This window comes from Nilaparvata lugens, chromosome 13 (genome assembly GCF_014356525.2).
Source record: "Nilaparvata lugens isolate BPH chromosome 13, ASM1435652v1, whole genome shotgun sequence".
NCBI lineage: Eukaryota > Metazoa > Arthropoda > Insecta > Hemiptera > Delphacidae > Nilaparvata > Nilaparvata lugens.
In genome coordinates, this window is record NC_052516.1 from 1,520,299 (window position 1) to 1,547,105 (window position 26,807).

The window sequence follows — 26,807 nt, forward strand, 5'->3', positions numbered from 1 at the left end:
ACTTCGAAAACAGTCTGAATAAATTCGTAACGTTTTTATCTCGGATCTCGGATGCTTGTGCTGTGCTTGCTTGTGCCAAGTGAAAGTCTGTAAGTCTGTCAAACTTTTAATCTTTTCTATTGAATTTTATGCAATTTTAACACTAAAAATGGACACGAAAACCAAGAATTTTGAGTTCAACGCACCCCAATACTTGGATTTTACCTCTACAACTCTTTCTGAAGACGATGGAGCTGATAGATACTTTGGTAAGTCACAATGATGCATTGCTGAAACATGTCTGTTTTTCATTCTTTTAGCCTTTTTTGGATTGAGTAGTTCTGCTACTTTGAACTTAGTTTATTTCAAAAACAATAGTGAGCGCCGTTTAATTTTTGTGATTTTGTGCTTAAAATAACATACTAAATCGATCCCAACCAAAAATCTGATGACAGGTATGTTCATGTTGGCACTGGACGTGCACTTAGCCGATGCATTGCTGAATCATGTTTGTTTTTCATTCTTTTAGTCTTTTTTGTATTGATAGTAATAATTTTGTGTTATTCTCATACTAATAATCAATCAGGAATAACTTATCCAGTAATTTATACTGGTAGTCTTCATATTAGGGTCTACTTCAAGTATTTCAATTTATAGTTAGCCTAATTCATAATTTCGACTGTACTTGATACGGTACCTACAAACAACCATCTTGTTGAATTTGTAACAAATTACAGAGTTTTTGCAGAATAGGCTATAGTAATAACTATATTAATTTCAAATAATATATAATCTATCATTTTTCTTGAAAGCTGTATTGTTTTGGTGAATAATAGACTCGATGACATGAAGATAATCTCTAGTCTATCCTAAAACCTGACCAATTGTATTGCTAGTCTATTGCCAACTATTTTTATTCTGCTTTATGTTGTTTGTCATTTATAATACATTACCGTACACATTTTCAAGTCTTTGATACTCTTTCTACTCTATGAATTGAGTTACAGTACTATTTTGAGAATTGATCAGATCTATTCACAATTTTCATCTTTGTGGTACTTTTTCCAGACACTGATCATGAATCTGAAAGACGCCTCACGCAGGTACACGAACCTGCAGCAGTATCATCGAGTACTCACCCCATCACTAGTTTTAGTGCCAAAAGGTAATTATCTTGTTTCAATAACACAATTTAATCATTTATACAGGTTACTGTTTTGCCAAGTAAATGTGCATTAAATCTACTACACTATCATAGAGTTTTGGGCTTTAAGCCTGTTCCTTTCCCAATCATTCATTGTTGAGAATAATATTGTAGGCTATGTATCAATGTATAGCCTAATTAATAATTTATGTTTCCTGTAAGAGTAAGTATGGTACCGGTACTTATTCTTGATAAAATAATGATTCTGGTGACGCCCTTTAGCGTATTTAGATTAAGTCTAGTTTAAATTAGTTGGACCGGATATGAACCCAATTTGTTTCGAATTTGTATTTTTTTTCATGCTAGAATTATTTTGCGTTACAATTCTAAGTCCGTATTGTACAATTATTTTCTTGTTAGAGAAAGCTGCATGTCAGCGATTGTCGACTCCTTTCATTCAGCATAGTTGCTAGCCTTGCGTTCAAGCAATGCTTATCGCATTATCGCAATACAATGGACTTGTTTGTTTCAAAAAAGTTATCTGTTTTGTCCAGTTGTAATAATAACTTGTTCATCGAATCGTTTTCTATTCTATTGAAAAATTAAATTTAATTACAATGGAAACTGCTTCCGATGAGCCGAAGCTGGCTTCGCCAACTGAGGTATCATTGCGAATAAATAAAGCAAAATTAACTCAGCTATTTTCAAGAGTTCAAAGATGTTATGATTTAGTTAAGGATGTAGGAACTAATAAAAAAGTAGCTAGTCAATTCCTCACATTGCATAGATTGATTCCAAATACTGTTATTGAATATGAAAAAACTGAACTTCTTATCAATGAATTAGAATTAAGTTTTAATGATCAATTCAATCCAGCATTCAATGACAGTTACTTGGTTATGGTAGCGAAAATATATGAAACAGCTGAACTTCTTCAAAAAATTAATTCAGCGCTTACTGTCGAAGTGCAATCGGCACCGACAACCTCACCTACTACTGTGTCAAATGAATTACTATTACCGAAAATTGAGTTAGCCAAATTTAGTGGTCGTCAGTCCGAATGGGCTGTCTTTTATGAGTTATTCAAAAATCTCGTTCATGAAAATAAAGCATTGTCTGAACAACAAAAAATTCAATATTTAACATCAAAACTTACAGGTGAAGCATCCAATATTTGTAGGCATCTCCCTACCGTAGCTGCAAATTATAGTATTATTTGGAATGCTTTAGTTAATCGCTATAATAATCCAAAAGCCCAGTTGGAAACCTATTACGATGAGATTTTTCAATTCAAAGGGCTTAAAGTAGAAAGCAGGGAAGGTTTGACTTCGGTATTAGACCGATTTTGTAACTCTGTTACTGCTGTAAAAAGATTGAAAAATAATGGGCTTGACGATGCTATATTCTTACATTTTGGTTTGAGAATTCTTGATACTGTAACTCGTAGAGAATTTGAATCATCTCATAGAGATAAAGAGGAGCCCACTTATAAAGACTTTGTAAGTTTCATTGAAAAACAAGTTCGATCATTGTCGATTGATAAAAATAAGGGTGATAGTTTTCATAGTGGAAAAGCGTTAAAGGGCTCATCAAACTCTAAGAATTTCGCAATTCAGTCAGGAGATAAAATTCCTAGTGATAGTCGGGGAAAATCTCATTGTATAAGCTGTAAGGGGAGTAGCCTAAACATAAGTTTACTCTGCTCTCGCTTGTAATTTGGGCTATCCAGATTCTAAGTAAATCGATAATGATTGTAGGTAAGTTATACCAGGGACAAATTAATACTCTATTCATCTATGTATATTTAACTCTATGGTTACACCTATCCTTTTTATCTATCTACCTTGAATCATGTTGGCTAGATGATAATTTCCTAGTCTAGTTCCTTTTGTTATCCACCTTTTAGCCTACATTTTATCATTGCATGTTTCAAATCATATTTTTTACATAATTAGTAAGTTACTTTATATCTTCCAGTTTTTCAATAGATTTTGTTTTGTTTCCAGTCTCCGATCCAACAACTTGGGGTTAGGTGTTGTAAGCTCCTCAAATGAAGTGCTGGTGAGTTCTAGCATAGATAAAAGATAACATAAGAATTAAGAAGATATCCCATGGTTTGTAGAATTCATACAAAGTTTGGTATCAAATCATGGTGTTGTGTATCAAGTTCAGATGATACTGTATCATAGTGTGTTGATAGTGTATGTGTATCAAGTTCAGATGATACTGTATCATAGTGTGTTGATAGTGTATAATTTATGGTGATAGCATAAGAAGATAACCCATGGCGTTTATGTTTCAAATTTGACTGTTAACTCAAGCCGATAGTCTAAGTTATTCTTTTCCATGACGCTGGTAGTCTCTCTTACTGTGCCGTTCTTACCATCTCACCCGGTCAAAACAGTAATAATAGACTAGTCGACAGTAATCGGCTTTAAATTTGGAACATAAGCGACCTATTGCATGGGATATCTTCTTATGCTATTTTTCTCTATGGTTCCCAGTTTTCTATTTCAATTCACTTCTAATCTCATCAAATCTCTTTCAAATTCATTTGTGAAAGAACCAAGTCAGGTCTACTATTAAACACAGTCAATCTACAGTGTTGTAGATCTCTAGTCATGACTATAGAAAGAAGTATGAATTATGATTGTGTAGATGTTAGAATGTATGAAAGCTATTCATTCCCTTGATCCCATATTCAATCCTATCTTTTTTGCAACTCTTTGTTTCATTTTAATTTATTCTATCGACTTTATTACAGTTTTAGCTTCTCAGCATATACTTCTATCACTGCAACTCTTTGTGCCGGTTGCACAAAATCCGGTTAAATTTTAATCGTGTTTAATTTTACGAGAACCAATCAGAGAAGCCTTCTTTTCGAAAACCCTTCTCGTACAATTAATCACAATTTAAATTTAGTTGGCTTTTGTCCAACCGGGCCTTTTTCATATTAGACCAAATTAATTCTAAAGAAGCCTTCTTTTTGTAAAAGCCGTCTATGATTGTTTCTCGTGAAATGAATTACAATTGCAGTTTAACCGGCTTTTGTGCAATCTGGCCTTTTCCATATTAAATCTATCTGGCTTATTTAGGCCATAATAATATCAGTTTGCAAATTTGTTTCATAAATAATTTTTCGTAACTCTTCTCTTGCAGGACTTATCTCAACGGAGTGTGGATATCGAACACATAAACAGAGCTATCCCACCACCGCCATGTTCTGCAAGGGAAAGTCCGCCCTACATATGCTCCCGAATTGAAGGTTGGTCAAGTTGATAACTTCAAATTACAGTAACTTATAGGGAGTATCGTGGTCTCATGAGTTGATCCCTGGACCGATGTATCCCTTCCGCACCACAGCATCAATACGATACTATGCATAACAATAACATTCAGTCAACCAGCTGAATTGTATTTAGATATTTCAGTCAGGGTACTGGCCATGACGCCACATGTTGACGTCACACCTCTAAGTAGGCACCTGCTTTTTTGCATATCCCATGAGGTGTGACACGGGAGCTACTATCCATCGGCATTGCCAAGCCGGTAGGCGAGTATTGAATAAGTACTCTATTTATGTAGATTACAATATAAATACTGGCTTATACACTTGTACGTTTGCTTACAATACAGCAAAATTGTAGATGAATTCACATAATATAGACTAAGAAAATAATTATTGAACTGTATGTATGAAAAAAGAAATTTGGAATAACTATAATTATATTGCTATGCATCTACATAAATTGGCAGAGCTTTGGACATATCAATGTCCATTCTTCGGAAAGAATATTCAAAATATCCTTCCCACTAACTCTCTCCAATACAAAAAGTATCACAGAGGAGTTGAGCCTGCATTGCTGTGGAACCACCCCAACTGACCGTGCACCTCGGTCGGGGTACTGCGCATGTCCGGCGGTACGTGTACCTGGTCGGCGCCCTCGTCTATAGGCCAGGATAAATAAATACTCATGGTTCCCAATAATTAGGAACAATTATTGTTTTCGTCTCCAAGGTGGACGCTTGCACGTCCATCACACAGTCGCCCAAAAGGGGACGCGAGGTTCATTTCCAATTATTATTAAACGAAAATCCAAATTAAATGCTGCAATTCACCCCGAAGACTTCTGCTACTGCAAATATTGATCACAGAGTAACTGGACTATTTATAGTGTATAAATCAAAATTCGGGGAAGAAACAGTTTTGGGCTGTTTATGTAGACATAATAGTTAGTACTATATAATAGTTGCATAGTACTACATAATAGTTAGTATAGTTAGTACTTCCCCAATCATTTTGAAGAATTGTCTTCTGTTTATCAATAGTCTGTTTATAAATAAATAACGAGCGAAGCTCGGTGCCCCAATATTTAATAATTATTAAACGAAAATCCAAATTAAATGCTGTAATTCACCCCGAAGACTTCTGCTACCGCAAATATTGACAACAGGGTAAACAGCTAGATGGAAATTCGATGAGCGCTATTATTCAAAAATTATTTGTCAGCCCGGGAATCGAACCCAGTACCTCCCAATTGCCGGTCATCGATTATAGTAGCGCTCATCGAATTTCCATCTAGCTGTTTACCCTGTTGTCAATATTTGCGGTAGCAGAAGTCTTCGAGGTGAATTACAGCATTTAATTTGGATTTTCGTTTAATAATTATTAAATATTGGGGCACCGAGCTTCGCTCGTTATTTATTTATAAACTATTGATAAACAGAAGACAATTCTTCGAAATGATTGGGGAAGTACTAACAGGCACAGCCCAAAACTGTTTCTTCCCCGAATTTTGATTTATACACTATAAATAGGTAGTCCAAAAAGTATGTTATGTTCCATACACTTGAATTCAGGTTCTATTTTCAGTCCAAACATTTAAAAACAAAAAAGTTCCAATTTAGATTATTTACAAACCAAATTGAATAACAAAACACTCACTAATCACTTAAAATTGTCAAATATAATGAATACCTTTGAAAATTATGATATACTCCAGTTTAGAATGATTACTCTAGTTTATCATGTCAACAAATCAGATTATTTTAATCAAGTCGCTTAAAATTTCTCGTGATTGATTAAACAGCTGGAAATAATTATTGTTATCTACATAAATAAAGTACTCAATCAAACACACGCATTTTCTGTTTCGACAGACGACGAAATTATCATCTATTTTTTCAAGGATGAATAATTTTTGTCCCTTTCATATCCTTCAGCTAGTTTTCCCAGGGATGAGACCTAGTGCGATCGAATTTTTTTATACCATAAACCTACTATGTTCCAAATTCCGTGAAAATCGTTAGAGCCGTTTTCGAGATCCGTTGAACATAAATAACCAGATATAAAAATATATACAGAAATTGCTCGCTTAATATAATTAGCATTTGAATAATTGCAATATCCCAGTAATTCCCATCTGTTTATTTCCAGTATGGACCTATAAAACTATAATGCAAACTATTTTTCAGTTTTTCACCGACCGTTGGTGAGCACGGGTTAGGTCAGGTTAGGTCTACACCTGATCATTGTATATAAACTTTATTTTACGGTTGACTTTCTAACACATTTTGTTTCTGTTTGGTGTCTCAGGAGACGGAGGTGAACGGAGAGGTGAATCAGGTGCTAGAAATGGTGGAGGTGGCCCATCAAGGCACCAAATGCCAGACTAACCAAAAGAGATGCACCAAGGTGCAACCGTTTAGCTTCGAGGAACGCGATCGTCAGCTGCAGAAGATCAAGGAGGAGAAAATCAAGAAGGTTGGTAACAATAAATAGAAAATAATTTTTCCTACAGTTACGTTGAAAAGTGGCCATTGCTGCACTGAATTACAGAACGCAAAGAATCACTTTTCCGCTCTAGTGCGGAAAAAATTTTTCTGCACTCCAGATTTGCAACATGGCAACGCAAAATACTTAGTAGGTTATATGGAGCAACAGTGCAGCAAAATCAAAATGAAGTTGGTAACAGTGACTGCTGTGGCTGCTATAGTGAGCAGAGGTGCAACCAAGCACAACGCGCTAATTATTACTATTATATATTATAACCGAGGACTTTGGGATTTTAGGATTAAGGTTTTATCAATAATAAAATTACACAGAAAAACATTTGATGCATTTCAGGGAATTTTACCCATAATTACCCACTTTTCATATTCAATGGTAACTGTAGGAAAAACTTAATGTGAAATACGTGCGCAAAGTTCCTCTGCTGCACTCAAGAAACCATTCCTTAAACGTTTCTTTCGGTGCAGCAAACTGACACTTTGCGCACTAGTTGCACAAATAACTATTATTTAATAAAGTATAACACATCAATTAATAGACTATAATTTTGTCAATATTTTTAGATCGTTGAAAATCGTAATAATTCATGATAATTAGCATTTTGCTATCTTTTCTCTATGTAATTAGTCAAACTTCTTCTTTCAAACAAGGACTATAGTGAGGCCCACGTTATAATGACAGAGTTTGATTAACATTGGTGTTGCCATCCTTGTCTATCATTCGACAAAGCAGATAGCGCTATCCTTTTCTAACTCCGCAGTGCAGGCTGGATGCTTGTCTGACTCGGACTAGGCGCTGAGACAGCAATTAATAACAGCGTTGGTAGGAATGCGAGCGGCCGCAGTAAGCTCTTCCACCCAGCAATGGTCGGCGTAGTTCCGCCTAGCGGACAGACGAAAGATCAATCCAGTCGGTTATTTGATCCCTCCAGCCAGGCTCAGCCAAGCAGCCGAGACAATAGAACAATGGAGTGGCGGTTTTATTCGCGTTCATCAGCAGTTTTCTTTCTCACGATTATTTTGATTTTTGGGCTGCCTATGATCAATAATAACTCCAGTCACCAGTAAAAAGTTTCCAGAAACGTGGTGTACTACCATATTAATAACTTTTCATGATGATTTTTGATTATTTAAAAACATTGTTGACATTCTGAGCCTTCAGGCTAAATTTGGGGACGCTGAGAAAGAATCTGCAATCAGAATTTCTCTATCACGAAAAATAACGAAAAAAACCCAGCTGTTGATCTTCCGGCAACCGTTAACAGTCATCCTGCAATGCGGTCGAAACACTTCCAAGCCAGACACCCATCTCAAATGACAACAACACCAAGCTGTGAGAAACCATCCTGCACTGCGGCGCTAGGTTTAGAGTTTCACTCTGATATAGCGTCATTAAATGTATGGTAACTTGAATGAAGTTATAACCAAGTTCCACTGTATTGTTATGAATAAAAAACCTTATATTTTGTTGTAGATCCTTGACGAAGAAAAGAAACTGCGTGAATTTCACGCGAATCCGGTGCCAAATTTCTCGCAGCCAGCGATCGGCAGCTTTTCCACCACTAAAACTGTCACCGACCCAATCAACCTACAATTCAGGACAGATCGGCGTCTCGAGGAACGCCATAAACGCGAAAAACCAGCTGTAAGTTTCAAATAATCATTGTACTATATTACTCTCCTAAAATAAATACATAATACAATCAATAGTCTCCTTTTTCTTCTTCTTCACGCTTCTTCTTCTTCTTCTTCACGCTTCTTCTTCTTCTTCACGCTTCTTCTTCTTCTTCTTCTTCTCTTCTTCTTCTTCTTCTCCTTCTTCTTCTCATCTTCTTCTTCTTCTCATCTTCTTCTTCTTCTTCTTATTCTTCTTCTTCTTCTTTCTTCTTCTTCTTCTTCTTCTTCTCCTCCTCCTCCTCCTCCTCCTCCTCCTCCTCCTCCTCCTCCTCCTCCTCCTCCTCCTCCTCCTCCTCCTCCTCCTCCTCCTCCGTTCTTCTTCTTCTTCTCCTCCGTTCTTCTTCTTCTCCGTTCTTCTTCTCTTCTTCTTCTTCACGCTTCTCTTCTTCTTCTCCTCCGTTCTTCTTCTTCTTCTTCTTCACGCTTCTTCTTCTTCTTCTTATCTTCTTCTTCTCCTCCGTTCTTCTTCTTCTTCTTCTTCTTCTTCTTCTTCTTCTTTCTTCTTCTTCTTCTCCTCCTCCGTTCTTCTTCTTCTTCTCCTCCGTTCTCTTCTTCTTCACGCTTCTTCTTCTCCTCCGTTCTTCTTCTTCTTCTTCTTCTTCTTCACGCTTCTTCTTCTCTTCTTCTTCTTGAAATTCAACAGGCTTTTGTGCAACCGGGCCTCCATCTTAGATCGCTCTTCAAGATATAGATATAAATACATATATTGGATTACAGATCGCTCTCTGTCTGGTCCGGGCCCTTAGTGGCTGTCTTAGGGTATAATTTTATAGTTTTTTCAAAGTTTGGAATTTTCTATTAATTGTGATTGATTCAATTTAATTTAGAAGTATTTTTTAATTTAGAAATGATTTTTGTGTGTTTTGATTTGTAAATTGAGTGTGTAATTGATGAATGTTAAGTGACACATAACCTAGCTACATTTGGGCTGTTGTATAAATTAGAATTGGAACCGTTTTGGGCTTATAAGCCTGTGGTACTTTTCTGTAAGTTGTGTAATTCTGAATGATTAAATAAATAAATAATCACATCATGCACGTATGTGCAAGTGCACGCGAGAACATGCATGATCACGCGTGCAGATGTGAAACAATATCTGGAAAGAGCCACAGAAACACTCACCAGCAAATGCACGCGTTCAGTGCAAGTGTTTCTATGACTTTTTACAGATATTGTCTCTCATCTGCACGCTTGGTAATGTATTGGCCCATATGAATAAAACCAGAGCAAATGCTCATGAGCAAGAGCATGGAGCATAAGGTTTTGCTCATGAGCAAAAGGTAGAAGCAAAAGCATTTGCTCATTTTTATATGAATAAGCTTTATCTTTTACTCTTACCTTATGCTCCTGGAGCATAATTTATTTTACTCTGGAGCAAATGCTCACGTATTTTAGAGATTTATCATCAGCTGATTCGCTTTTGTAGCCTTAGTTTGTTTTTATAGCTCACGGAAGCGCTAAATATGTAAGTAGGGGGCACCGCTTGTGTTTGCGTCGTCTGCTCTGTTTTCTATTTATGTATAGAGTTTTAGGTTAGTTGAGTTTAGAATTTTGAAATAATGGCGTGAAAAAATGTCATCTCTATAATAATCTTTAGCATATTCTTATAATATCAATAGCCAGCCTTCTTATAATCGTCTACACTTTCATCTTCTTAAATACCTATTTCCTATTTTGTGATGGCTATCTTTATAACAGGTAGCTATCTTTTGTAGGGATTATGGTGATATGTATCATGGTTGAATCTAAAAAGAGTTTTATAGTTCTCAACTATTGGTTGTGATCGTATCTGGTATAGTTTTCTCTTCCTCATACGAATTAGTTGAGCCATTTTACTATGAGCAAAAGGTGATAAGCTGCTCTAGACTAGACTCACCTTTTTTGAAGCATTGAATTGAATTGAATTGAAATTGAATTGAAAAAATCTTTATTCATAAACATGTACAGGTACATTAGGAACAGCGTCAATATACAAACAACATAAACATGAAATGTAGTAGAAGAGTAAAAAGTAGTAAGTCTTAAACCTTCTATATAAAAAAACAAAAATCGATAATCAACAATCACAAACGCACAGTGCTATCTGCAAACTCCTGCAGGGAGTACAGACACAATGATATTAAAAACTCCTTGAGTTTTATACTTAATTTTTTAATGTTCTCTATTGCCTATAATTCTAAAGGCAGCATTGTGAAGTATTTTCTTCCCATGTAGTGCGTCTTTTTCTTGAAAAATTCTAACCTATGTCTTTCCGTTATCCTCCCAAATCTAGTATTGTACTTCAAAAGTTGAGCAAATGCTCAAACTATTTTTTTGATGAGCATGAGCAAAAGGTTTTGCTCACGTTTATTCATAGAAAATGAAGCAAATGCTCCATATTTGAGAAGTATAAGCAAATGCTCAACTTTATTCATATGGCCCAATGTCTCGCGTGGTCTTGCACATACGTGTCTAATGTGATTATACCCTAAAGATCCGTTGTCACTGGTGCGATTGGAACGGAACGATCATCGTTGAACGATAGTTGTTGGATGATAATCGTTGAACGATAGTCGTAGAGCGGCTGCTGTGCATTTCCTTTAATGGCGCCGTTGACACTGATGCAAAGTCGTTGACTACAATCGTACGAGTTGATTACATTAATTGTACGATCACCATTAAAAATTGTACGGGTCTGTTTCTGGAGCAGATCGTCATGCAGATTATGGTCATAATCGCAGTCGTTGGACGATTTTTTATTGTGATCATCTCATCTCCTGTGATTGGATATGAAATGTTATTCGAAGACTTTTTCTTAAGGTCATCATTGATTAAGGCTGAGCAAAGGCTAAAAATAAACTTTTCCTACAGTTACGTTGAAAAGTGGCCATTGCTGCACTGATTACAGAACGCAAAGAATCACTTTTCCGCTCTAGTGCGGGAAAAATTTTTCTGCACTCCAGATTTGCAACATGGCAACACAAAATACTTAGTAGGTTATATGGAGCAACAGTGCAGCAAAATCAAAATGAAGTTGGTAACAGTGACTGGGCTGCTATAGTGAGCAGAGGTGCAACGAAGCACAACGAGCAAATTATTACTCATTATATATTATAACCAAGGACAACATTTTTATTCAATTTGACAATAAATTAAGGTTTTTATCAATAATAAAATTACACAGAAAAACATTTGATGCATTTCAGGCAATTTTACCCATAATTACCCACTTTTCATATTCAATGGTAACTGTAGGAAAAACTTAATGTGAAGTATGTGCGCAAAGTTCCATTCCGCCCTCGCCTAAGGCTTGGGCGTAAACGTTTCTTTCGGTGCAGTAAACTGTCACTTTGCGCACTAGTTGCACAAATAACTATTCTACTTGTGATGTTTTTTGATTTGTATATCGTCAAGCTATCAAAATGAAATAGTTTTCCCAGGGAAACATTTTTTTTTCAATCAATACTTTTCGAGATATGAGCGCCAAAAGTTTAAAATTTTGGACAGAACATTTTAAATTCTGTAAGAGATAAATCCATGAGATTCACAAGATAAATATTGTTCATGGTAATTTTGATTGAATAAAACAAACATTTTCTGAAAAAATCAATTTTTGAGAAAGTTATTCAATTTACTAAAAATTACCAAAAATAACTTTTAGTCCAGTTATTTTTGGTAAATTGAATAACTTTCTCAAAAATTGATATTTTCAAAAGATTTTTGTTTTATTCAATGAGCAATACTGTGAAGAATTTATCCTATAAATCTCATGGATGTAACTTACCGAATTTGAAATGTTCTGTCCCAAAAATTTAAACTTTAAACGCTCATATTTAAAAAAGTGATGATTTGAAAAATGTTTTCCTGAGAAAATTTTTCATTTTTATAAGTTGATGAGATACAAATCGAAAAACATTGAAAAATATCACCAGTAGAAAGTTTATTTTTAGCCTTTGCACAGCCTTAAACTAGACACAAACTAAAACTAGAGTTTGAGAAGTTAGAAGAACTCATAAATCATTCACTCATCAGCATACAAATGATTGTTTATTAATATTTTGCGAACTAAAATATATGTGTTGAGTGAGTGGTACACTTGAAATTTCCAAAATGCCATCTTCTAAATGTTCAATTATTAACAAATAACTCAGTAGCCGTTTCTTTAAACTTATAGGGCCGGTTTCCGAGCTCAGGATTTAGCTAAGTTCTAGATTTTAAACAGCTGGAGTCAGAACATTGACTTTCAAAAACGCCGTTTTTACTTTCCTTGCCCTATTACCATAGGTAAGGAAAGTATTGCTTTCCGAAAAAAACTAAGGTACCCCAATTTCAAGTTTTCTATACGTTTCAAGGTCCCCTGAGTCCAAAAACATGATTTTTTGGGTATTGGTCTGTGTGTGTGTCTGTGAACACGATAACTCCATTCCTAATATTAACCGATTGACTTGAAATTTTAAACTTAAGGTCCTTATACCATGAGGACCCGACAATAAGAAATTCAATAAAATTCAATTCAAGATGGCGGATAATGACTAAAGGGTATGGATTTGAAAAAAATCGTTGGAGCCGTTTTTGAGAAAATCGTGAAAAACATGGTTCATGTTTTTAATTCAAGATGGCGGAAAAAATGGCGGATAATGACTAAAGTGTATGGATTTGAAAAAAATCGTTGGAGCCGTTTTTGAGAAAATCGTGAAAAACCATGATTGTTTTTCACGGTTTTCTCGAAAACGGCTCCAACGATTTTCTTCAAATTTATACCATGGATAGCTATTTATAATCCCTATCAACTGATATGAGTCTCATTTCTGAGAAAATTGCAGGAGCTCCGTAATATTTTTGAGAAAAATGACAGTTACTAAAAAACCATGTTTTTCACGATTTTCTCAAAAACGGCTCCAACGATTTTTTTCAAATCCATACCCTGTATAGTTATTTATTAGCTCTATCAACTGACATGAGTCTTTTTCCTGGGGTACTAATGGGGGGTCCACCCATCCTTGAGAAATGGACTTTGTAACCTCCTTCTGGTGCATGAGGTAGGTAGGTACACGGTTTTTACTTTTTCTTCTTCCATATACCGTGAGTAGGTAGAGCAGTTTATAAAAAGAACACTGTCATAGTCAAGATATTCCATCTGTAGAACAGCTGTTTTGACGAATTTCAAAAAAATCATTGAATTTCACAATTTACATAAAGGAAAAAGTACTCTGAAAACAATAATTGTATATACACATATACAGTAGTCTGATCGTAGTTGCAAATATGTTGCCGCCAATCGTCATTATGTTATCCCTCTAAATTATTCTCGTTTGATAATGAGGCTTATAGTTCAATGAGCAAGGAAAGTTGTGTGAGTGTACCACACCAGGTTTTCCTAAACCTGGAGTTTGAGAAGTATGTAAAACTCAGAAAACATTCTCTCATCAGCATACAAATGATTGTTTATTAATATTTTGAAGTACCTTCTTCTGTTCTCTTTGTAAAAATATATGTGTTGAGTGAGTGGTACACTTGAAATTTCCAAAATGCCATCTTTTAAATCTTGAATTATTAACAAATAACTCGGTAGCCGTATCTTCAAACTTATAGGGCCGGTTTCCGAGCTCGGGATTTAGCTAAGTTCTAGACTTTAAACAGCTGGAGTTAGAAACTTGGCTTTCCGAAACGGGTCGTAGTCGTAGTCATTGTCAAAGTCACGTTTGAATTAAATTTCGAAAAACTAGAAAATTCAACACAAAATAAAATAAAGAGAAAATAGTGTAAAGTTTCAGCTATTTTGAATTATTTAGGAATGCTTAATTTCGTCAAGGAAAAACGTTTCCAGTTATAAGTATGAGAAAATAGAAACGGCGACTACTATCATAAAAACTGCGACTACGCCACGTTTTTGAAAGTCAATGTTCTGACTCCAGCTGTTTAAAGTCTAGAACTTAGCTAAATCCCGAGCTCGGAAACCGGCCCATAATGATTCAAAGTGAAGCAACATAATCTACATTGTTTTACCGGTGGTGCCTAGATTTTATATTTTATTTTATTCAAGTATATGTATGAGTAATTATGTTTATTTAATTATATTTTTAATGATATGTCATATTATAAAGATTTTGTAATATGTCTTGAATATTCTAGTTAGCAATGAATTTTGAGCATACTTTTATCAAAATCCGGAAAGGGAACAGTTTGGCCTAGGCCTGTTGATCCTTTTCTAATCATGTATTTGATTTGTGCACTATGAAATGTCGTCGTCGTCTTCCTACAAGGATTAGGCAATTTGCCTGTTCCGACTTCAAACTCACCATCACATCCATCTTTCACGGGGTCTGCCCACACTTCTCCTCCCAACCGGGTTATACAACATCACTGCCCTGAGAATCCTGTCGCTCTCCATCCTTTCAACATGATCTTTCCAGTTTTGCCGATTTTCTTCAATCTTCTACCATTTGGAGATTATGTTGAGCTCGCTTCTTATATCGACATTATGGAGCCTATCTTCCCTTGTGCACCCTTTTACTGCTCTTAAAAACCTCATTTCGCAGCCTGTAACCTACTCCATTCTTTCTTCTTAGGTATCCAAGATTCAGAGCCATATAAGAGCGTTGGAATAGCCATAACCTTATAGAATTTAAGTTTTGTCTCTCTCCTGGCTCTGTTTCTCAAAGTCCCATTTATTGTTCCATAAATGGATTGGAATCTATTCAATTTAACATTCAAGTCTTGGTTTTTTTATAGGTTATATCACAACCCAAATACTTGAAGTGTGATACTTGTTCCAGGACTTTATTATCGAGGACTATTTTAGATCTCAATGGATATTTTCCCTGGAAAGCCATCACCTTCGTTTTGCTGAATGAGATCTTCATGCCACTCACTCATGCCAGTGCACTCAGCACTGAGGAGATTCAGATGGTATAATGCTCTCTGCAGATCATCCCCAGTTTCTTGCAATATTACCTGGTCATGAAACTGAGAATCATCGTAGGAGATATCTGGATGCCTCCCTGTATCTTCTGCTTCCAACTTCTACACAGATCATCAGCATACACTTTGAATAATGTTGGAGAGAGCGGACAACCTTGTCTTAAGCCGACATTGGTGCAAATATCCTGTGTTAATGTACCTGAACAATCCAAGATTATAGTCGTTCCTTGATACAAGCTATGAAATGTAAATAAATGAATTAATAATCCAGTACTCCACTTGGCAACAGTCAGATTTGAACTAGACGATTGTATAATAATCAGTGAGAATGTCCACTGCAACGATTATCGCCGAACGATGACCGTCCACCGATAATCGTTCAAAGACTATCGTTCCAGCCGCACCACGAAAAAATTGTAATGTGAAATTTTCAGTTCAATATTATCATCAAATTTTTTATAGTTTTGCTTTTTAAATGTGATTTTGTGTTTGAAAATAGTTTTCTTGATTTTAAAATAGGAACTCAGGAAGTGAAAGTGAAAAATGTTTAGTGAGAAAAATGAAGAACCCAAGACATAACCTATGAACTTGAGTGTTGATAGGAAATGACATTGGGTAATACGGCAAGACAGAACATCCGAAAGGATCTCTCTGCCGATAAAAGCCATAAGAGTAAATAAATGATTAAGCCGGTCTATATTGCAACCGGTTAAATTAAATTTATAAAATATATTAAATTTATTGCAACCTTGAATAAATTTAATCTTATTTTCCGTCTGTTAGGAGGACAAAGATGAAAAATTCGTGTTCAGAGCGAAACCGGCCGTGGTTCTGAAGAAGGCGCCCTTCGAGCCAAAAAAAGGCGACTCTGCGCTCACTGACGTCACAGCAATCCATCTCAACACCGAGGAGCGAGCAAAAAAGAGAGAGGAATTCAACTGCAAGATTAAAGAGCGGGAAGCCACCATTGAACAGATCAAATATCAGGTCAGTTCATTCATACTTCTTGAATGAAAAAGACTAAGAAATTGTCAAAAAACCACTGATTTATTGATAATTAGAAATTTGACAATTTCTTAGTCTTTTTCATTCAATATGAATTATTACCACAATATCAACTTCTCAACTACACAAAAAGCATTCATACTTCATTCAGATTCATTCATTAAACAAAAATATCGGGGACCGAGCTTCGCTCTGGAGTACAAAAGCATAACAAATTTATTACGAAAGAAGAAATTATAATAACATTCATACAGAAATGTTCTATCTAATCACAGTAAATTGAGATTAATTCCCAGAGGAATACAGAAATTTCCCTCACAAAGGCCCAGTTGTACAAAAGCCGGTTAAATTTTAATCCTGATTAACTTCACGTGAACCAAATCAGAGAAGACCATTTCAAAAAGATGGATCTACTGGAATTAATCAGGATTGAAAATAACCCGGCTTTTTTGCAACCGGCACTAAGTACCTGATTGAATGATTACAAAAGTTCAACAGCTGAGTCATAATTTTGACACAGTCCCTGAACTCGCTCACTCACTTTCATCACCAACAGACGACGAAATAATTATCAGCTGTTTTCCCAAAGATGAATAATAATTATCCTTTTAATGTCCTTCAGCGAGTTTTCCCAGGGATGAGACCTAGTGCAATCGAATCTTTATATTATAAACCTACTATAGCCCAATCAAATAGTCGGACCAAAAAAAAATTGAGGTAATTGATTTTATTGTTTAATCGGTCCATTTGGGTACTAGTAAGAGTAATCTATGGTTTCCCACCAAAATTTCTGAAGGCATAACTTTTGGCAGCCTGAAAACCACGAGATTTTCGTACTTTTTTCAGTTTTTTCACGATATCTCCAAAACCAACTGTTCAATCAATATTTTTGTTCTATACTTTTTTGAAGATCATTAAATTCTCTACAATTTTCATACCCTAAATGTTTTCCTATCTCCAATAGGAAGCGAGTTATAGCTCGTCGAAAATTGGTAATTTTTTTCAACTTTGCGAAAAATCGCTAAATCCATGTTTTTTCCTTTTTACTTGTTATAAAGTCGTATGTGGTATTTTTTGATCGTAATTAGGGTATTACTAAGATGTCAATACAATCACTAATGATAGAGTTGGAACAAAAAAGGAATATTTTAGGGTAGTGATTCAAATTATAAGACTCATGATCTGGCGCTAACTTTTTTGGATGAATTCAAACTGAATGCTGATTGCTAAAACAGATTGCCATGTTGGGAATAAAAAGTGCACGTTATACAGTGTTATAGTGTGAAAATTATCAAGTACTTACTAGAGTGGATTTCATAAAATAGCCCAGTTGAGGATGAAACAGCAGAGTGCCATCCCAACACCCCCCCCCCCCCCCTAGTTGCTCCAGTTTTGTGGAAGTCATGCCCTATTATTGTTGCCTCCGTGGACGTTTGGATGGGCCAGGTTGTGCATTGTTTTTCTCCTGGAACTCTTGTGCTTTTCCGGCCTCTTTGTCATCATCATTTTCAGGGTTGCCAGAGTCCGGGGACAGGTCATCTTCATTCTCAAGGGTTGCCTCCAGTATATTTTCGCATTCTACCCCATTGCAATTTCTGCAGATGGGTGAACATTTCAGTCCTGCTTTGATGCATGTACATGTTCCAATGCATCCAGTCTCACATTCGCAGGACACAATGTACAGAAGAGACTCTGGTGCAGGCTGCTGTGACATAAATATAGGCTGAAGAACACTGCCATCACCACTCACTGACCACCCACAATCCGTTGGACATGTTTTGACTTGCTGTCAAGATTGGATTAGGTGATAGCAGCGGCACAAGTGATGACGAACAACATCCTCAGTTGGTGGGAGTCTTGGTAAGCTAAGTTTACTCCCAGAAGCAGACTTGGCAAAGAGTTGGTAACACAGTTGGTTGAGGGTTAAGTCTTGCATCACTGAACAGAGTCCTCGGAAAGGATCTCTCTGCCGATAAAAGCCATAAGAGTAAATAAATGATTAAGCCGGTCTATATTGCAACCGGTTAAATTAAATTTATAAAATATATTAAATTTATTGCAACCTTGAATAAATTTAATCTTATTTTCCGTCTGTTAGGAGGACAAAGATGAAAAATTCGTGTTCAGAGCGAAACCGGCCGTGGTTCTGAAGAAGGCGCCCTTCGAGCCAAAAAAAGGCGACTCTGCGCTCACTGACGTCACAGCAATCCATCTCAACACCGAGGAGCGAGCAAAAAAGAGAGAGGAATTCAACTGCAAGATTAAAGAGCGGGAAGCCACCATTGAACAGATCAAATATCAGGTCAGTTCATTCATACTTCTTGAATGAAAAAGACTAAGAAATTGTCAAAAAACCACTGATTTATTGATAATTAGAAATTTGACAATTTCTTAGTCTTTTTCATTCAATATGAATTATTACCACAATATCAACTTCTCAACTACACAAAAAGCATTCATACTTCATTCAGATTCATTCATTAAACAAAAATATCGGGGACCGAGCTTCGCTCTGGAGTACAAAAGCATAACAAATTTATTACGAAAGGAGAAATTATAATAACATTCATACAGAAATGTTCTATCTAATCACAGTAAATTGAGATTAATTCCCAGAGGAATACAGAAATTTCCCTCACAAAGGCCCAGTTGTACAAAAGCCGGTTAAATTTTAATCCTGATTAACTTCACGTGAACCAAATCAGAGAAGACCATTTCAAAAAGATGGATCTACTGGAATTAATCAGGATTGAAAATAACCCGGCTTTTTTGCAACCGGCACTAAGTACCTGATTGAATGATTACAAAAGTTCAACAGCTGAGTCATAATTTTGACACAGTCCCTGAACTCGCTCACTCACTTTCATCACCAACAGACGACGAAATAATTATCAGCTGTTTTCCCAAAGATGAATAATAATTATCCTTTTAATGTCCTTCAGCGAGTTTTCCCAGGGATGAGACCTAGTGCAATCGAATCTTTATATTATAAACCTACTATAGCCCAATCAAATAGTACATCGGACCAAACAAAAATTAAGGTAATTGATTTTATTGTTTTAATCGGTCCATTTGGGTACTAGTAAGAGTAATCTATGGTTTCCCACCAAAATTTCTGAAGGCATAACTTTGGCAGCCTGAAAACCACGAGATTTTCGTACTTTTTTCAGTTTTTTTTTTCACGATATCTCCAAAACCAACTGTTCAATCAATATTTTTGTTCTATACTTTTTTGAAGATCATTAAATTCTCTACAATTTTCATACCCTAAATGTTTTCCTATCTCCAATAGGAAGCGAGTTATAGCTCGTCGAAAATTGGTAATTTTTTTCAACTTTGCGAAAAATCGCTAAATCCATGCTTTTTCTCCTTTTTACTTCTTGTTATAAAGTCGTATGTGGTATTTTTTGATCGTAATTAGGGTATTACTAAGATGTCAATACAATCACTAATGATAGAGTTGGAACAAAAAAGGAATATTTTAGGGTAGTGATTCAAATTTATAAGACTCATGATCTGGCGCTAACTTTTTTGGATGAATTCAGACTGAATGCTGATTGCTAAAACACATTGCCATGTTGGGAATAAAAAGTGCACGTTATACAGTGTTATAGTGTGAAAATTATCAAGTACTTACTAGAGTGGATTTCATAAAATAGCCCAGTTGAGGATGAAACAGCAGAGTGCCATCCCAACACCCCCCCCCCCCCCCTAGTTGCTCCAGTTTTGTGGAAGTCATGCCCTATTATTGTTGCCTCCGTGGACGTTTGGATGGGCCAGGTTGTGCATTGTTTTCTCCTGGAACTCTTGTGCTTTTCCGGCCTCTTTGTCATCATCATTTTCAGGGTTGCCAGAGTCCGGGGACAGGTCATCTTCATTCTCAAGGGTTGCCTCCAGTATATTTTCGCATTCTACCCCATTGCAATTTCTGCAGATGGGTGAACATTTCAGTCCTGCTTTGATGCATGTACATGTTCCAATGCATCCAGTCTCACATTCGCAGGACACAATGTACAGAAGAGACTCTGGTGCAGGCTGCTGTGACATAAATATAGGCTGAAGAACACTGCCATCACCACTCACTGACCACCCACAATCCGTTGGACATGTTTTAAGAAATCCACTCTAGTAAGAGTGGTTTTTTGTTCCAACTCTATCATTAGTGATTGTATTGACATCTTAGTAATACCCTAATTACGATCAAAAAATACCACATACGACTTTATAACAAGAAGTAAAAAGGAAAAAACATGGACTTAGCGATTTTTCGCAAAGTTGAAAAAAATTACCAATTTTCGACGAGCTATAACTCGCTTCCTATTGGAGATAGGAAAACATTAGGGTATGAAATTGTAGAGAATTTAATGATCTTCAAAAAAGTATAGAAGAAAATATTGATTGAAAATTGGTTTTGGAGATATCGTGAAAAACTGAAAAAAGTACGAAAATCTCGTGGTTTTCAGGCTGCCAAAAGTTATGCCTTCAGAATTTTGGTGGGAAACCATAGATTACTCTTACTAGTACCCAAATGGACCGATTAAAACAATAAAATCAATTACCTTAATTTTTGTTTAGTCGGGGCTCATTATGATGACTATTTGACTGGGCTACTATGTTCTGAATTTCGTGAGAATCGTTAGAGCCGTTTTCGAGATCCGGTGAAATACAAACATAACATCTAAACATATAAACAGAAGTTGCTCGTTTATAGTATAGGATACTACAAAAAGAGTCGATAAGAATAATGTTGAATATTTATTACATCAAGTAATCTGTGCTCCGCAAGAGTCCGATTGAAAAATTGACCTTCTGAAATCTTGAAGAATTTTAAATAGGTCTTTAGCCATCATAGGTAAAACAAGAATAGAAATATAATTTTGGAGTGAGTTGAATTTTGTTTTTTTGCTTTCTAAATTCTAAATAATTCAATGTTTTCAAGTTTTGAAAACTTTACAGTTTGGTGCAATATTTTTATTCTTTTCGGTTGTCAATCTAATTAAATTCTAAATTCTGGTTTGTATATTGTAAGGAAGGGACGCCTCCACCAAATATGTAAGCAAGATATGGACGGCGGGAGAAGCCTCCACCAAATATGTAAGGGGAAAAGAACTATGAATACAAGAAAATGAACAGAATAACTAGAACTTTAATGAGTCTTTAACATATTTACATTTGAACAATACAAGATTAATTTGATTATAAAACAATATTTTTTTATGAATTAATGGGGAAACACTCGCTTGCTGCTAATGAGGATTCAATGTTTGTGGTTATGAAAAATTTAAGAACAATGATTCAGTAGTCACCTACCTTTTTGAAATAGCTTCCCACTTTGGCATCCACTGGTATTTCGCGGCGTTAATTATTAATTAAAATCAAAATAACTGATCTAATGAAATGGATTCAGATCCCGTCCTATTCAATAATACAATTCTCTTTAAACTGCCCGAACTGCGACAGGAAAACTGTATTATAAAACAAGAGCAAAATCTATCCCCTTCACCAGAACAGCCGGACTTTACTCACAGTCCTATCGAACGAGCTCACACACACAACGACCAAAAGAAAAATTTTGGGTATTAAATATAACTCAGTCAATGCCAAACATGAAAGCCATTTCAAATACATATTTTTATCAGTCGCACAAGCGGCACGTTTGTTATTAAAAACAAAAAGAGAAGCTACATAAATTTTGACAACAAATGAAATAAACAATCTTTCTGTCGATGACAAAAATTGTTCAAAGACAAAAACACTGTTCATTAAACTTTTCTGATTTAAAACTCTAAAATCCTGATCAATATGAGATAAATATATGATTCATATATATGTCCCATATGACCAGGTGACAATATTTCTGGACTCGGAATTTGATTTAAAGTGAAGCAACATAACCTACCTTTTCGACATTGGCTTACTGCTATCAAAATTCGGAAAGGGACCAGTTTTGGGCTAGGCCTGTTGGTCCTTCTCTAATCATGTATTTGCTTTGTGCATTGGTTAATGTAAATAAATAATTGACAAAATATTTAATCTCAATCATGAAAATATATTATTTACTCATTGACAAATGTATTTTCCCGACGAATAGAATATTATTGACTAGCAGATAACCAGTGCTCTGCAAGGGTCTAATTAAAATCTTGACAAACTGAAACTTAAAAATAGACCTATATAACCATCCTCAGTAAATTGATAATCTATATGCAACATTTCAAGTTGATCAGTTGAGTAGGTCATAAGTGATGATACGTCATTCGTGAATCTTCTATCCTGTACGTGTATGAGCCAGTTCTTTCTTTTATTTTAATTGACCGAGCGAAGTGAGGTCTAAGATTCAAGTCGACGGTTTGGCATTTCTCTTAATGTTTAAATGTTTATGTGTTGCACATTTACGGCGAAACACGGTAATAGATTTTCATGAAATTTGACTGGTATGTTCCTTTTTTAATTGCGCGTCGACGTATAAGATAAGATAAGATTCTTTATTTCGCATCCAATTTACAACAACAGAACAGCGCACAAAACTAAAAGAAAAGATAGCAAATAAGAATAATAAAACAATACTTAAGACAACTTTTTTACCGAATAAATATGAAATTTGCTGATAATACTAATTGTATTAATTCTCATTATAGGATGATGAAATGTAATCTAGCACAGCTACTCTGTTTTACAAAAATACACCATAATTAATGCACGAAATAAAATACTGCATGCAAAGACCTTGATGACAAGGTCACGTTCGCATTGCAGGAGCATCACTGAACAGAACTAAAGGACAGTTCAAAACAAGCAAATTTAACTTAATAAATAATAATGACAATAGATAAAATATATTAAGGTTGAGAAAAGAAATACAATGAAAAATAATAAGAACTAAAAAATACAAAAAAATAATCTATCCTGAATATAATTCAAAGAATAAAAGTACTGATAAAAATCGAGGTAGTCAGGCCAAGTTAACCAATAGTTTAAATATAACAATAATATAAACAGATTAAAGCAAAGGCAAATGAATTAGGCTTACATCATTTAGCCATTTGATTGAATTTAGCAAATTGACGATCTTCAATGAATGAATGATTTTCTTAGTGTATATTTGCTTTTAGAGATATATCGATGATTTTATAAGGTATACTCATAGACCTTAATGATTTTCATTGATGTATTTAACAAATTTAATAATTAGAAATGCTTATATCTGTGGTGATAGTTTATAACCAATTCTTCTATAAGGTAATATACTTCAATTGTTTTTGTCAAAATGAATTAAATGTGTACTGGATCCAATTTTAAGTATTTGCTTCAATTAAGTATTTACTTAAACAGTGACGTTGTAAAGATCTTCCTTTGTATATACAAGGTTTTTTGGAAATTTTGCATTTCAAGGATAATATAAAAGGAAAAAGGAGCCTCCTTCATACGCCAATATTAGAGTAAAAATCAGACTATAGAATTATTCATCATAAATCAGCTGACAAGTGATTACACAGATGTGTGGAGAAGCCAGTCTATTGCTGTATTTCCATAAGGTCTATAATTTCAATCAGGTACTTGTGGATGAGAATACTGCGTGAGGTCTACTGTTCACAGAACTACTAGTATGAATAGATTAAAAAATGAATGTTTTCTTTGTCCACAGCGTCGCCAAGAGGAAGAAAAACAGCAGATGGAGGAAGTTAGGCGCATGCGCAGAGAAGCAGAGCACAAAGCTGCGCCATTCCCCCGTAATGTGATGGAGGCCCCTTTCAGAGTGCGTCCCTCCACTGCACCCCTCACCGAACCGAAGACCCCAAAGGTTCTGTCGAGAAAGAGGAAACACCAAGACTAAGCTCGGCACAGTTCCAAACCAAAAACTATTATTTTTTCATAAAAAAATTATTTTTATAAAATGTTTTAGTCATGTAACTGAGTTGAAAACCTCTCCAGTTCTGTCGCGAATAAAGCCGGGGACACATCTGTCAAGTAACGTTCCGATTCTACTCCGATCATACAGACGGATCACTGCATGACAGATAAACATACAACGGATTTCAATGCGGCATGACACACGAGATTTATCTGACATGAGTAGAATCGGAACGTTGCATGAGAGGTCTGCTATTTGATCTGTCCTACTACCAATCCTACAGCTCACAGATATGTCGGACATGAGTAGAAACGGAACGCTGTATGATAGGTGTGGCCCCGGTTTAATAGAACATCGAAATCCAAGACAAGTATTTAAGACAATGTAGTTCTAGGGAAATGTATAACGTTAGCAATGAGATAATTATGTTTTTTTTTTTGGTAAGTTGGTTAAGTTTTAGAGAAAATATACCGAATTTAGTTTTGATGTTTACTTTTTCGTGATGATACTTTCAGAGCTCTTTGATCAAGCACAAGTAGCTTGACATTTCTGACAAACTTTAACAACTATGCTTAGTTCTAAACATATTTTATTGGTTCTAAATGATTGAAAACTGTTTGCTATTCAGTCTCAACATAAGGGTGCGTACAGATATACACGCCGGAACATGAGCAATTCATTTTTAATCAGCTGACTATATCTGTATTTTTACAGAAACGGTAAGATACAGATGTAAAAAGCTTGGCATCAGCTGATTAAATGTGAATTGCTCATGTTCGCGACGCATAAATATGTACGCACCTTAAGACTCAACTCACACTCACGCGACTCAGGTGGAGAAGAGACTCGACTCCAGTGGAGAGCATGTGTTTTCAAATGGTGAGGTCGCGGAGACTAGAGTGGACTGGTCTGAATGTCACCATTTGAAAACACATGCTCTCGACTAGAGTCGAGTCTCTTCTCGACCTGAGTCGTGTGAGTTGAGCCTAAGACTCAATACCTAAAGTCAGCCAGTTACTCACACATTGAATTTGAACGTTGGGTTTTTTGTCGTCCTTATGAATTCTACGCAATGAATTCTTATGAATTCCTATGATTAAACGCAACTTGACGAACATCATCGGTTTGAAATCATCTGTTTAATCTAATAGAATTTATAAGGACGGCAAAAAAATCGTACGTCCAAAAATCAATGTGATTCATAATGACTGTACTGTATTGAACAAATAACAATTATTATTATTAAATTATTATGTGTGTGTAACTAGACTGACTACAGTAACTATATGGGTTAATAGTAACCCATAGTATGGGTACAGTAACCCATATAGTTACTGTAAACTGACGAACCGTTCCCAATCTTTTAGGGCTGTTTTCACAGTGGAAGCTTGAATTGAATCAGCTGGTCGTTCAATCTCAAGGTGAACCACATCATACAAATAGAGACTCAGGTCGAGTTGCACAGAAGCCTGTTGAATTTTAATCATGATTAAATCTCACGAGAACCAATCAGATACGTTTTGTATAAAATGGAAGTCTCTCTGATTGGTTCTCGTGGCATTTAATTGGGATTAGAGGTTAACAGACCTTTGTGCAACCGGGTGTTGATATGGATTGAATCCAGTATAACTGAGGTACCGTCAAAACTGACACTTGATGCAAGCGGCACTTAGAACCAATAAACTATTATGCTTATAACTGTGTATAGTCCTATAGTCCTGTTAAGAAATGTCAGAATTGTAATGCTTCATGGGCCTGAGTGGAACTCTGTAGATTCTTCACGAAAAAAGAATCATCATTATTAAATTCAGGATACTTTTCAAAACTTTACCGCCCAAAAATTATTGATATCTAGTTTTTGGGGAATGTATAATAAATGTCACATTTTTAATCTAAAATAAACATTGAGAATCAAACTGAGAACAGGTTTCAACAATTTAGAACCAAAAATACGTATGTATCTATGTAATAAACCTTTCTTTGTAGACAAAAATCAAAAGCCCGGTAATGTAAGGAAAAGGCTACTCCACACTAGACGATGGTCCAATACTGTCAGTATTAGTTAAATGGGAAGCCTTTATACTGTTTATGAGGAATACTGACAGTTCAAAGTTAATTTTATATAGTAACTAGCCGTCAGGCTCGCTTCGCTCGCCATATCCGTCTAGCCAGGGGGCTCCACCCCCTGGACCCCCGACTGGATCGTCCAAGAATGAGATCAGCAGGCTCGCTTCGCTCGCCATATCCGTCTAGCCAGGGGGCTCCACCCCCTGGACCCCCGACTGGATCGTCCAAGAATGAGATCAGCAGGCTCGCTTCGCTCGCCTGCATTTTTCATTTGAACATTTTTATCATATGTTAGGACAATTCAGTCGGGGGTCCAGACTAAACGTCTGGCTAAACGGATATGGCGAGCGAAGCGAGCCTGACGGCTAGTAATATAATATTCCCAGGATTGAA

General features: G+C 35.8%; 1 protein-coding gene across 1 annotated transcript; it reads left to right on the forward strand.

The window, feature by feature from the left end:
- Positions 1-26,049, forward strand: LOC111054747 (targeting protein for Xklp2 homolog). Its single transcript, XM_022341845.2, has 8 exons — positions 1-248; positions 1,048-1,144; positions 3,130-3,184; positions 4,283-4,388; positions 6,720-6,887; positions 8,388-8,558; positions 16,274-16,477; positions 24,141-26,049. The coding sequence occupies exons 5-8, from the start codon at positions 6,759-6,761 to the stop codon at positions 24,327-24,329; spliced, it is 693 nt and encodes a 230-aa protein (XP_022197537.2). The 5' UTR covers positions 1-248; positions 1,048-1,144; positions 3,130-3,184; positions 4,283-4,388; positions 6,720-6,758; the 3' UTR covers positions 24,330-26,049.
- The last annotated feature ends 758 nt before the right edge of the window (positions 26,050-26,807 follow it).

Coding starts and splice junctions, on each gene's coding strand:
- LOC111054747 (XM_022341845.2), top strand. CDS start 6,759: ATGGTGGAGGTGGCCCATCAAGGCACCAAATGCCAGACTAACCAAAAG. Junction 8,559..16,273: donor ATAAACGCGAAAAACCAGCT/GTAAGTTTCAAA, acceptor TCCGTCTGTTAG/GAGGACAAAGATGAAAAATT. Junction 16,478..24,140: donor TTGAACAGATCAAATATCAG/GTCAGTTCATTC, acceptor CTTTGTCCACAG/CGTCGCCAAGAGGAAGAAAA.